Below are 12,714 nucleotides of genomic sequence, written 5' to 3'. Positions count from 1 at the left end.
GCCCCCCCCCTCCTCCCCTCTGCGAGAGAAAAAACCAGGAGGAAAAGATGGTGATAAGACAAGGAGAGGCTCTGACACACACAGAAAAGTCGCCACTCTGACACCTGCTTCATCAATGCATCCCCAGCACTGTGCATCTGCACCCTAACCATCACTTTAAGCAGGAAACCTCTGAATCGACTGCATGTTCTGCTATTGCTTATGTAACAAATTAATAATTTATTTTATATGCGCAAAAGATGCCTTGAAGCAGTAATTGACACGCTGACCTGGCATTTCTTGGGTCCTGTACCACTGAAGGAACCTGCGTTAAATTGGTGTGAGGTGTAAAACAGCGAGTTGCACAACTTGTGCAGGAGCCATAAAACACGACACGCCCACAAGCACCAGTTTCTACATATTTCTCTGCCGGCTTGGATCCTGGGCTTCACGGGAATTTTGTTGCTTGCATGGCTGCTGAACATTTGATATTCAAACTAGGAGAGATATTTAGACATTCAGGATATTCATCTGGATCATTTCTATATGTGGATCGCATTTCTTTGCTATTTGCTTCTGCGACCATTTACACAAATGAGGGGAACTTCACCGGGACCGTTTCTTTTCAGCTTGAACTCCCTTTTCAGCCCAGAAATAACTTGTTTTCATTTAAAGAATCCCATGTGAAACGTTTTCCACATGCAGTAATATGCCATCACTTATTTCAGCGCGAAGCTTCAGGTATAATAAACCTGCATCATTGGTTATTGTAACCTGGAGGCAGGTTTGGGTCATTGTTTTCTGAAGCTTAAATACGTTTAATGTTAATTAGAGCCTGTCTGTACTTGTAATCCCCGAAGATTGAATCTAATAAAAAGACCAGATGAGACTGTACTTTCAACTAATGAGCAGGAAGAACTCCCGCTGACTAAATATTCTCAGGGGTAGAAAGAGGAAAGAACATTTTAAAATGTAACCTTGTGTACATTTACTTGAAAAGATGTGTCTCAAGGAAATTTGTTTTCAAGGAAATACAGCACTGCCTGTACGTCTGTTTGACTTTCAGAATTTAATCTCAATAATAACTCAAACAGTAAATAAATCAGCAAAACAAAAAGTATTAAAAACACAACCCCTTAAAAATAAATGAATAAAATGTAAAAAAAAAAAAAGAGAGAAGTCCAAATTATAGAGATACTAAATGAATCTATTATTACAATCTGTATCTACAAGCTTCTACTTCATGACTACAGCAGCGAGAATTAATTAAAAGCAATTTTTTTCACAGCTTTATATTAAAAGGTGACCAGGGACTGATTTATTTGTTAATCAGATTTTTTTCTTGTAGCAACACTTTTTTTTAGTACTCTGCTCACTGGGTCTCCCCAATGGTCTGAAAATATAGTTGTGAGACTATGCCTGAAAACTGTGATGGAGTAAAATTGTTCTTCGGGATGTGCACAGTTAAAAAGACCATTCTGCATAAATTAGCTTCATGTTTTACTTATTTTCCTTCTGATATTTCTGACAGCTTGCAAAAGTAGAACGAATCTTAAAACCTTGAACAAAGGATGTTTCATGAGTATCATTTTATTTTTAGGTCACTTTGGCACAGACTGCAGAGAAGCCTGAGTTTCTCTTTCTGTTCTAAATGTGTCTGACATTACAGAGCACAGACGTTCACCTTTCCCTTGCAAATAGTTTTAGAGAGAACTGCGAGACCCAGGTGGCAACATGCGTATAAACATGAATTAAATTAACGCGATCAGTTTGGTAAATGGTAGTGTACGATTTGCTGACGGACATAATTTGGTCAAACAAAAAGTGATATATTTTTTTAGTTCAGTAAAGTAGACAGAATTCAAATAAAACTCTCCTGTTTAAAGTGCACACAGGTCCCAAAATTGTTTATAAAATGTGAAAAAATAATTATATTTTATATATTCTCATTTGTCAATTTTTATCTGCAGTTTTCTGACCAATCGCTGATTACCAATCTTTTTAAAAGCCTGACCTCCTAATTCCAAGTTTAGCCCAGCCATACCAATTTTTGTATTTTTTTATTTGAAATGTTGTTAAATATAGTCAGAAAGTTGCTGAGTAAGCATTAGTGGGGTAACCTTCGTTGACTGCAACCATGCAGACATGATGTGGTGGGATGGCCTATCAGTCAAACCTTTCTCACAGGAGAGCAAAGGACAGTGGTTGACATTTTAGACCTTTACTGAAATATAAGATCGGTGGATCAAATTGGCTTCACATATAAAAATAGGCTGACCACCAATTTCCCAAAATTAAGGAAACTGGCACAGATAAACTGGCATGTGCACAAATAAACATATATATAATATGCAACAGGTGGCACCATTAGGTGTCGCACTCGCCACAGCCTGAGCCTCCATAAAAGGGAAGCTGGAAGGATGGTGGCCAGGTATCAATTTCCTGTGAGTCAGACCAGCTGCGTGTTGGGTCGATGCTGTTTGCTGGCTGTGGTCGGTTGGGGGAAATCTGTTTTGAACTGATTCTCTTAAGTAAGTGGCGCTAATGTGGTGTTTTTATACAGGACTGCATTGTTCATGCTTTGTTGATGTTTGGGTGGTGGTGTTGCCTGGGCGTGGTTGATCGACCCTGCAGGCAGCTTATATACATTGGTCTCTTTTAATTAGAATGAATTGCATGTTTTATATTGTTTTTAATTTGGTAGGAATGCACCAAATCGGCTACACCAAGGTTTCATCTGAGAGTGCTGATTTATACAATGGAGGTAGGCAGTTTTTTTTATGTTTTAGATTGATTTGATTAAAATGATTTAATAAGCATTCAGTAATTTTTGTGTTTTTGTTTTACAGTTCTTGCACTGCCTCCTGCTGTCTTTTTAGCATTTGTTTATTCTTTTATTTTTGTTAGTCCCCCCATCCCCCTGTTAGGATTTTTCTTTTTGTAGTAATTGCGAAGGTAGACTAACAACTCTTCAATTTGGTTTGTTTTGGTTTCTGTTTGTTTTGGGGCTCTTCCCTGAATTTCTACATCCTGTTTGGTATGATCCCCATGATGGGTTGACAGCTAACGGATAAAGCCAGCAGGGAATCCTCTCATGGATGCAACAATAAATATTGATAATTAATGTCATTCTGGTTGTCGTCTCTTGCCCTTCGGCTTGCCGAAGCTATAACATATACTTACAAGTAATCACTGGAATTTTGCTACCTCATTGGGTTTTATGTTTTATATATAGCCTATTTTTTAAATAAATAACTTGCTCAGAAAACACCCAAACCAAACATCCAGATAAACAACAAAATAGTGTGACTGGAACTGACGTTAAGGAATCCTGTTTTTTTTTTTTTTTTTTATCCTACATAATGTGCCGTATGGCCTTAATTCACTTCCCACATTGTGTTGATCCCATCTTTCTATGCTTGCACTAAAAACACAGTGCAACATATTTTACAGGACTTTTACAACGCCTCAAACCTTCTGGCTCCACTGATAAGTTTTTTTTTTTTTTCTTTTAGCTCACTACATGAAATGCAGAGGATCATAAATAAATGTGTTTTAAACATGCAAAACTATAACTGGGAGAGTTTTAGCTTGATACCCTTCAATGATTTTTAACCTTCGGTCACATTTGCTACACTATGAATGACGTGTTCATTGTAAAAACCATTGTTTTTATATTCCATGGTCCATGCATAAAGTGCTACCTTTTTAAACTCTTGCAGTTTGCACATATTGAGGGACTTGGAGGAGAGGAAAGTTGTGATGTAATACTACTGTTGTTTGTATGACAGAAAAAGTTATTTTCTGATAAATATCAGAAACATTAGTGCAAATGTAAAATCAAACTGACATTAAAAACCTCTTTCCCAAGGAAAACATGGTCAACATGGGCAATCCCTGCATAAACTTGTTTTTGGTACTGTAGTGCTCAGAAAACAATTTACGAAAACGCTTTTGTTTTACCTTTTGTCACTTGCGTAGTTCCATACATTTCAAATTATTCCCATTTCTTACAAACCTCACACTGCCCTCTTGTGGTTAACTTTATTACTACTCTAATCCGAATCACTGTTTTTGACTAAGCTTTGAGTACTTGTCTGGGGTAGGTTTATTTACACCAGAACTGAACTGCACATGTTGGAGCGCTTTTTGTTCCCCACCCCCCCCTCCAGTTCCTGTTGACTGTAATGGTCGTGTCGCCACGCCCACGCCTCATTTCAAATCTGGCGCCCATAACGCACAGCTGCGGCGGGGCCACTCCCCTCTCCTCCCTCTGGCCGCTGTGAGCGCGCATGCGCGCTGCTTCTGATGGGCCGCCATTTTGTGTTAGGCCTACTCCTCCAAAGCGGGAGAAAATTAAGAGCTCGGCGCAGAGCACACGCCACCGTCTACTGCAGGATTGAGAGGCGCAATCACCGGCACTGAGGTTCGAAGTGACTACAACGGGGAAAAGAACCAGCCAGTAGTAAGTGAAAGTATCATTTTGCCCCCAAACAAGGAGAGGTTTTTGTAGGAGCCGTCGACGGCCTCTAGGTGTCACGGTAGGGCTTACCGTCCAGGCGGCTGGCGGGGGGTGTTTGTCTCCCTCTATCGTTATCCAAAATACACTAAATGCCTCTATAAACCCCCACTAGGTGAATCTGTCGACTATGTTTGAGGCTTCCAGACGAGATAATTGTGTATTTACGTGGGGATGGACGTATTTGTCGGTATTTCTGATTTAAGTCTTTTCAGGCCTGTCGTCCATCTTATCGTGCCCTTTGTTTCCTGTTTTCAGACGTTGTCGCGCTTCCCCACTTAAACACGGCGAAGCTTCGCCAAGTCCTCGTCTCGAAACCCAACTTGTAAACGATTTCAGGCCAAATAAAAGCAAAACGGAAGATGGACAACTTGTGTGTGATTTTTAAAACGTATATTCGAGTGGCTGTGGGGATCGTCTGATTGTGATAGGCAAACAGTCAAACCTCATCAGTGTCTCATTATCACCGCAGGAAGACGTGAACCGACTCTGCCGATGGCCGTTTTTTTTTTCAGTTAAACTGTCGTGTTCGCGGTTTCTTTGAAACTGCGCCTAATGAACACATTTTGATCCGACTTGCTGTAATGTCGTTCAGTATAACCCGGTTTAACTAGCCCTCCAACATGACCTCCGTTATTCCTGGTTTTGCGCGCTCCAACTTAAGACTACTTCGATTATTTTATATTTTTGAGACGTGTTAATGCTCAACCAGCTGAAACTACAGCGGGAAAGAGAGCCCCACGTAAAGTAAAATACTTTTTAAATGATAAATCTGTGAATAGTTCATTTGCAGTGATAAGTTTTATTTTGTTTGTTTTTTTTCTGAGCTGGTGAAACAAAACAGCCACTGTGAAGATGCTTTTACTTGTTTTCTGGTTTGGTGGAGTTTATTATGTTTTCAACATTGATTTGTTGAAAGTCCTTTTGAGTATTTCAGCCTGATCAAAGGGCAAAAAGCCTTGTGGTAATTGATCTGGGGTTGTGTAGATGTAGGGCGATTATAGATTTAAAATGTAAATGATTGCAAATGGCCTGATAGTTTACTGTTAAATTGTGTTGCATTGTGTTCAATATTTTTTCTTGTAGAATAAACACTTGGAAAAGTTGATGAAAGTTGGTCTTGCCTAAATGCATGTGCTTCTTGTCCAAAGGTTATATCCTTTTGTTTTTAATTGTTTAGCCTTTAGCTGTTACTAAGAAATTTGCAAACACATTTTTCTACACCTTATTTTTAAGCACTCAAGTGACAAGCTCACAAATCAATTTTAAATATCTGTGCCACTTGAAGTGTTAACTGATTTATGCCTATAACTCTTAGTTTCAGCCGAACTGGATGCTAAATTCAGGTTTGCTCTGCAACTGCTAACGTTCCCACCTTATGCACAAATACTAAACGTGTAAATGTGTCTTTGCATGGCTGGTATCCTATATGCACCAGTTTTTAATTATGTTATTCAAAGCAACATTGCTGCTATTATTAGATATCCTGATGTCTGATTAACTCAAGTACTGCCCTTCATCGTACAGAGTGCAATTAATTTCAGACATCTGAATCAGGCCTGTCTAGATTATGATTAATGAAAACACAAACAAATGCACCTAAGATTAAGATGAAGTCAAAAGTGGGAGGGAGAGAAATTAGGGATGCAATATATATCAATACCAACATCAGTATTGGCCCTCGAAATAAAGCTGTGCCAGCATTATATCGGTGCATCTCCCCGAGAAATTATATATTTATGACATTGGGATCTGAATTGGCAAAGGGGAGACTTGAACAGCACCTCTACTGGATAGTGGTTTTCTTATTCCTAACCATTACAAGTCTTTCTTTCCAGAGCGTTGGTTAGCCCATTGCCATGGAGGGCGAGGTCGTTTCCATGGAATCGGCTCAGGCCGCTGCCCTGGCCGCTGACGGAAAGGTCCTAGCGGAGGGCGGAGAAGCTCTGATACAAGCGGCGCAGGGAGAAGTGGCCGGTGACATGAACATGATGGTTATGGACGCGCTGGATCCCACTCTGCTACAGATGAAAACAGAAGTGTTGGAGGGAGGCGGCACGGTGACGGTTACCGGGGGAGACGAGGGTCAGATCATCACACTTCAGGTGTGTACCGGTGACTAAAGTGGGTTGTAAATTACTGGATGTATTGTGAGTTGTTTAATTGGAGCTCTGAGCTGTTCTCGGCAGGTGGTGAATATGGAGGAGCAGGCCGGTGCCGCGTTGGGTCTCGGTCAGCTTCAGCTGGTGCAGGTCCCGGTCACAACAACAACTGTAGAGGGGCTCCAGGCCACTTTTGTTGAGGCATCAGGAGCTAACAAGGATGCAGAACCGGTTATCTGCCACACTCTTCCTTTGCCTGAGGGCTTCCAGGTGAGAAATGATTCCTTCCTTCGTTTAAATTTGTGGTGTTGAGATTATTATTCAACAGCTTTGATGGCTTTAATGGCTTGTTTAGGTTGTAAAAGTGGGAGCAAATGGTGAAGTGGAGACTGTAGAGCAGGAAGAGCTCCAAGCAGCCCACGATGAGCTCCAAGCAACACAGGAGGAGGAAGAGGAAGATGACGAAGTGGTTGAACCTGAAGCTGCTGCTCCTCAGCAAGAAGACCCAGAATGGTCAAAGGATCCAGATTACCAGCCCATCGCTGCTGTCCGCAAAGGGAAAAAGGGCAAAAAGAGCCGACTTCGCTATGCAGAGGGAGATCGGGACATGGATGTTTCTGTGTACGACTTTGAGGAAGAACAGCAGGAGGGGCTCCTGTCAGAGGTCAATGCTGAGAAGGTTGTCGGCAATATGAAGCCTCCAAAGCCCACCAAGATCAAGAAAAAAGGTCAGTTTTCATTTTAAGCACTTACACTGAGCGTTGGTTTCCTACTTAAATTTTGTTGTCAATATTTTAGTTTTACTTACTTTATTTTTTGTCTGTTCTTAGGTGTGAAGAAAACTTTCCAGTGTGAGCTCTGTAGCTACACCTGTCCAAGACGTTCTAATCTGGACAGACACATGAAGAGCCACACTGACGAGCGGCCGCACAAATGTCACCTGTGTGGCAGAGCCTTCAGAACAGTCACGCTGCTGAGGAACCACCTGAACACACACACAGGTAAAACAGGGCAAAGATATTAAAATAATTATACTTTAATGTAATTAAAGTACAATTACCACATCTAGTATTCAGAATTACTGAAGCGGTAATTCAAGTGCTTGTGTTTAAGCTGGATTAAACAGCAAATGACAAATTGACTGCTGACTACATGCATAAATATAATGTATAAATATATATATTTGAAACTAATGCAGAGAAGTTTGTCATTTTTTTACATTTTAGGCACCCGGCCACACAAATGCACAGATTGTGACATGGCGTTTGTGACCAGTGGAGAGTTGGTGCGCCATCGTCGCTACAAACACACACATGAGAAACCCTTCAAGTGTTCAATGTGCGACTACTCCAGTGTGGAGGTACTTCGGTTTATTCAAGGGCGTCGCATTTTGTTTTTAAATGTATTAACTTGTACTGTGAAGCAATTACTTTAATTTTGTTTTCTTAGGTGAGCAAGTTGAAACGGCACATCCGCTCTCATACTGGGGAGCGGCCGTTCCAGTGCAGCCTTTGCAGCTACGCCAGCAGAGACACCTACAAGCTGAAAAGACACATGAGGACACATTCAGGTAAAACACACCTGGCCTGTTGTTTTCAAGCAGTTTGCATGTTTTTGCACAGTGTATCATAATAATTTTTTTTTTCCTTTGTGTTTCAGGGGAGAAGCCCTACGAGTGTTACATCTGCCATGCCCGTTTCACACAGAGCGGCACCATGAAGATGCACATTCTGCAGAAACACACAGAAAATGTGGCCAAGTTCCACTGCCCCCACTGCGATACGGTGATCGCTCGCAAGAGTGATCTAGGTAAGTCCTGTCAGGAGGAAGGAACAAAGTCAGACACTGATTCTCTCCAGAATGAGCGACTTTAGGTTGTGTGGAGTTTCCTCTCTAATAATAACCTGGTCGCCTTTTGTGTAGGTGTTCACTTGCGGAAGCAGCACTCGTTTATCGAGACGGGGAAGAAATGTCGTTACTGCGATGCTGTGTTTCACGAGCGCTACGCTCTGATTCAACACCAGAAGACTCACAAGAACGAGAAACGTTTCAAGTGCGACCAGTGTGATTACTGCTGTAGACAGGTAGGAAACAAACATCTTCTGCATGAAGTTATGACTCTACATGAAAACTGCCAATTGTAAGATGCTGTGTGTTGTCTTGCAGGAGCGTCACATGATTATGCACAAGCGTACACACACAGGGGAGAAGCCATTTGCCTGTAGCCAGTGTGAGAAGACTTTCCGTCAGAAGCAACTTCTGGATATGCACTTCAAGCGTTACCATGATCCAAACTTTGTTCCCACTGCCTTCGTCTGCAGCAAGTGTAGCAAGACCTTCACTCGCAGGGTAAAACGCGCTGAGGTTTCAGTGTAACCGCTGTAGTTTGTCTGTTGGCTGTCAGAGGCTTACAGTTTGGTCTGTTCAACAGAACACAATGCTGCGTCATGCGGAGAACTGCATGGGTGAAGCTGGTGGAGACGAAAACGGAGACCCATCTCCCAAGAAGGGACGGCGTGGCAGAAAAAGGAAGATGCAAAGCAGAAGGGACGATGATGATGACGACGACGATAACACTGGTACTTTAAACTTTAAGATTAAGCTTATGCATGTGTTTGTGGTCTGCACATTTCACAGCTCAACTACAAACACAACATACACAATCCTCCATGTCATGCTTCTCTTTCTGCTCACTTCTTTTTACTCTGTATCTTAATACTTTCTGAAGCACTGTCTGTTTTTTTTAAAGTAAAACCGCTTGATAGTATCTGCAAAACTCTTACAGATGACTGATTAGTAATCCAGGACCTGGTGGTTGGAGAACTCATTTATTTAAACTTTTATTAAATTATCAAAATATTCTAAATAACTGTCACAAGCCTCCTTTTATTGTATACAAAACATAAGGTTAAGTACACATTTTCTCTTAAATTTGCATTTTTAGAACTGTAGGAACTTTAGTTTGTAAACAGCAGACATTTTATAAGAGAATATATATATATTCCTATAAATCTCAGTGAAATAGTTATTGTAACTCTTCAGCTAACTTATTAAAATGAACCCATCTGTGGTAACTGGGAGGATTGAACAGGCCTGTTTTTATGTAGAAGGAGAACTGGATGAAGTAGAAGACGAGGAAGATGACATGCTAAATGAAATCGAAGTGGAACAAGCCGAACCAGTTGTCCCAATTCCTGCACCAGTCGAACCCCCGGTGAAGAGGAAACGCGGACGCCCCCCGAAGAACAAGCCTGACCGTAAGCTTCTGTCTCAATTTTTAAGATGTTCACACTCTGACATTTTACTCTGTAGCACCAGATTCTGACTCGGGTTTCTTTGCAGCTGCTGCCATCATCCGTGTGGAGGATGAGGTCACAGGAGAGGTGGATGACATCATCGTAAAGAAGGAGGTCGGCGCGGAGCAGGAAGAGGGCGCCATGGAGGAGGTGGTGGTTGGCGGCGTCAAGTCGACCATTCATTTGGAGGAGCTGTCTCAGGTAGAAGGAGCGGAGGTGCAGATGAGCGAGGCCCCGCCCAACGGAGACCTGACCCCCGAGATGATCCTCAGCATGATGGACCGATGATTTATGTGAAGGTGGAATCCGTAAAAAAAAAAAAAAACACCCAGCAGATCTTTGGTTAAATCTTTATTTTGATTCTTGGCATTTAGGATAACAAAACCTTGCACCATGCACAGAAAACATCACTGTTGTAATTTAAAAATGTACTTTTTAATAATGTGTCGATAAAGACTTGGGACAAGTGGGGGAGAAAATGTTAATAAGGATTTATCAAACCAAAAACAAATTTTAGTACATTTTAGTTTGAGGTGGCTGTAGTTTGTTGCAGTTTATCTATGGGTGATTTGGTTTACAAAAATAGTGTGTTAATCCATATTAATTGTCTTCAAAAATATCTGGATGAGCTTTTTAACCTTTTGTAGGACATTTCTTGCCATTTTAGGCTGATATGGAGTGTGTAAATAGAACCTGAATATTTAAAGCCCAAATTTAAAAATGTAATTGTACGAACAAACGACTGACTCCAATTACGGCCACTTCAAATTACAAACCATGGAGTATCTTGAATTTTTTTTTTCTTCCTATGTGGTTAGTACAATTTCTTTTTTTCTTAAATCATATTCTAGTTTTTAAAAGCTTAATAGACTGCTTATCTCATGCTCCTTTCCTGCTACTGTAATACCTGTAGAAAATGTGTATGTACTAAACATTGTCACAGATGAGTGCAAAGATAAAAACAACAAAAAAAACTAAATAGTTTTGCTCTCATGTGTAGTCATTCCACATTAGGTTAATGTTTTTCTTTTTGTACTATTGGCAAAGCTACATAGCAGCTTGAATGACCTTTTAATAACTGGCAGTTGAGAACAGATGTATGACTGTACAACCAATAAAAGTAGTCATGGGACTGATTGTTAAGTTTCTGCAGTTGTAATGATCTATATTTTTAAAGGAACTGGTTTGGCTCTGCTGATATGTTAGTACAGTTGCAGCAAGAATTCACTTGACACATTTTGTTAAATTGGCTGGCTGGGGGAGAAAAAGCAACAAAATGAAAAATGTCAACATATTTTGCTTGCAAATATATTTTATTAAATTGGAAAGCCTGATTTTTGTTTTCTTTATTTATTATACAACAGACGAGTGGAGAAATGTGGCTGACTTTTAGCTGGACTTGCAACCTGGTTTAAAGACATCTGGAAATAAACTAACTCAATACTTTACAGGTCTGGATAAAAGAGAACAAATGAGAAAAAAGTTATTGTATTTCCACATGTTGATCCCTATTCTGTTTAAATCTTGTCCTTTTCTCCATCAGATCCTCTTCATTTTTCTGTCCTTTCATCCTTGTCCTTTCTATTCTTGTCCCTGTTTTTTTCTTTCCTCTGCCCTTCATCTGACTTCAGTTCCTCTATTTGTCTCTTGTTCTCCCTGCTTCCCTTTCCTCCTTATGCCCTTCGTCATTCTTTTCTTTAACTTCTGTTCTTCATTGTTGCCCTACTTGTCCTTGCTCCTCCTTTCCTTGTGCTCTCATCTTGTTTCCTTGTCATTTATTTTCCTCTGACTTGTCATCTTTCCATTCTGTTTTTTTTTAACCCATTTCCACATTTGAAGCCTGCAAGTTGTATAAATATCTCAAATAATGTAATTGCTATTTTATTAAAAAGTGGTAATTCTGGAAAGGTTAGTTTTTACATAAAAAGTGTATTTAAAAAAACTTAAACTTGCTTTTTACTAGTACACCTGGGTGGATTTTCACTTGTCACGTGCAACTTTCTTCCATGTGACGTGTCTCATGGCCAAAGCATGTTGAGGCCAATTACAAATATTTCCACTATCAGATACACACATTTTTTTTTATAGATAGCCTACATTTCTAATTTGATTTAAATGAAAGTTACCTTTCAGTTATTTTTATTAATTTGCAAGAATGGGGAAAAGCAGCATCAGCTTTTATAAACTGATTGTTCTACTGGGATAAGAAATCTGAATATTTTTACTATAAACTAATTATTGCAGCATTCTGCAACTTTTGTGAAAGGAACATTTTGCTTTGTCCCGCTAAATAAAATTCTATGGCTGCAAATGTTACATAATCTTCTGAACAAACAAGCTTGCTTATAATTTTTAGTAAATACTGTAGAAAATGTTCTTATTGTCCAGATGAAAACCTGAGCAAAACTAGTTTTCCAGACAAATGCTTGAAGGCTTCTACTGAAGTAGACGTCAAACTTCAAGTGTAGAAAAATACCACAAATTTCACAATGATTTAAAAATAAAATCTATATTTAGGAAACATACAAATCCACCCAAGTCAGTTTTATATGACTGAAAGTAGCAGCCAAGTGCTGCTGATGAAAAACCTTTGGTAAAGTGATCAGTAACAAGTGTGACCCTCATCATAAAAGCATCTGTTCTGGTAGTTTGCTGATCAGAAGCCTACAAGTTCACATTATGCCAATATGGAAAGACATCAGCAAAGCAATGACTGAGAAGGGAGATGGACTCTTCCACTGAGCAGCTGCCATACCATTTAATATTTAAAACAGTGTACAATTACAAATAGGTAATTAAATCTGTGTAAACTCAGGTC

The 12,714-nt window shown here is 40.0% G+C and overlaps 1 protein-coding gene and 1 long non-coding RNA gene across 2 annotated transcripts; both read left to right on the top strand.

Moving 5' to 3' along the window:
- Positions 1-2,443: 2,443 nt before the first annotated feature.
- Positions 2,444-3,061, top strand: LOC129364431 (uncharacterized). Its single transcript, XR_008606439.1, has 3 exons — positions 2,444-2,510; positions 2,684-2,743; positions 2,829-3,061. It is a non-coding gene; the product is annotated as an uncharacterized LOC129364431 (long non-coding RNA).
- Positions 3,062-4,298: 1,237 nt separating this feature from the next.
- Positions 4,299-11,230, top strand: LOC129364326 (transcriptional repressor CTCF-like). The gene is made up of 13 exons (XM_055036891.1): positions 4,299-4,444; positions 6,337-6,603; positions 6,688-6,870; positions 6,956-7,328; positions 7,431-7,601; positions 7,827-7,960; positions 8,050-8,170; positions 8,260-8,409; positions 8,524-8,684; positions 8,767-8,949; positions 9,032-9,179; positions 9,708-9,857; positions 9,943-11,230. The coding sequence occupies exons 2-13, from the start codon at positions 6,358-6,360 to the stop codon at positions 10,182-10,184; spliced, it is 2,262 nt and encodes a 753-aa protein (XP_054892866.1). The 5' UTR covers positions 4,299-4,444; positions 6,337-6,357; the 3' UTR covers positions 10,185-11,230.
- The last annotated feature ends 1,484 nt before the right edge of the window (positions 11,231-12,714 follow it).

The sequence above is a fragment of the Poeciliopsis prolifica genome, unplaced genomic scaffold (genome assembly GCF_027474105.1).
Source record: "Poeciliopsis prolifica strain line A6 unplaced genomic scaffold, Auburn_PproV2 SCAFFOLD011, whole genome shotgun sequence".
Taxonomy (NCBI): domain Eukaryota; kingdom Metazoa; phylum Chordata; class Actinopteri; order Cyprinodontiformes; family Poeciliidae; genus Poeciliopsis; species Poeciliopsis prolifica.
The sequence above is the reverse complement of the archived record's forward strand: the minus strand, read 5'-3'. Positions and strand labels throughout refer to the sequence as shown.

Bases quoted from the DNA above. Each gene is read 5' to 3' on its own strand.
- LOC129364326 (XM_055036891.1), top strand. From the start codon at position 6,358: ATGGAGGGCGAGGTCGTTTCCATGGAATCGGCTCAGGCCGCTGCCCTG. The intron at 7,602-7,826 runs GTAAAACAGGGC...TTTACATTTTAG, and splicing joins CCACCTGAACACACACACAG to GCACCCGGCCACACAAATGC. The intron at 8,950-9,031 runs GTAAAACGCGCT...TCTGTTCAACAG, and splicing joins GCAAGACCTTCACTCGCAGG to AACACAATGCTGCGTCATGC.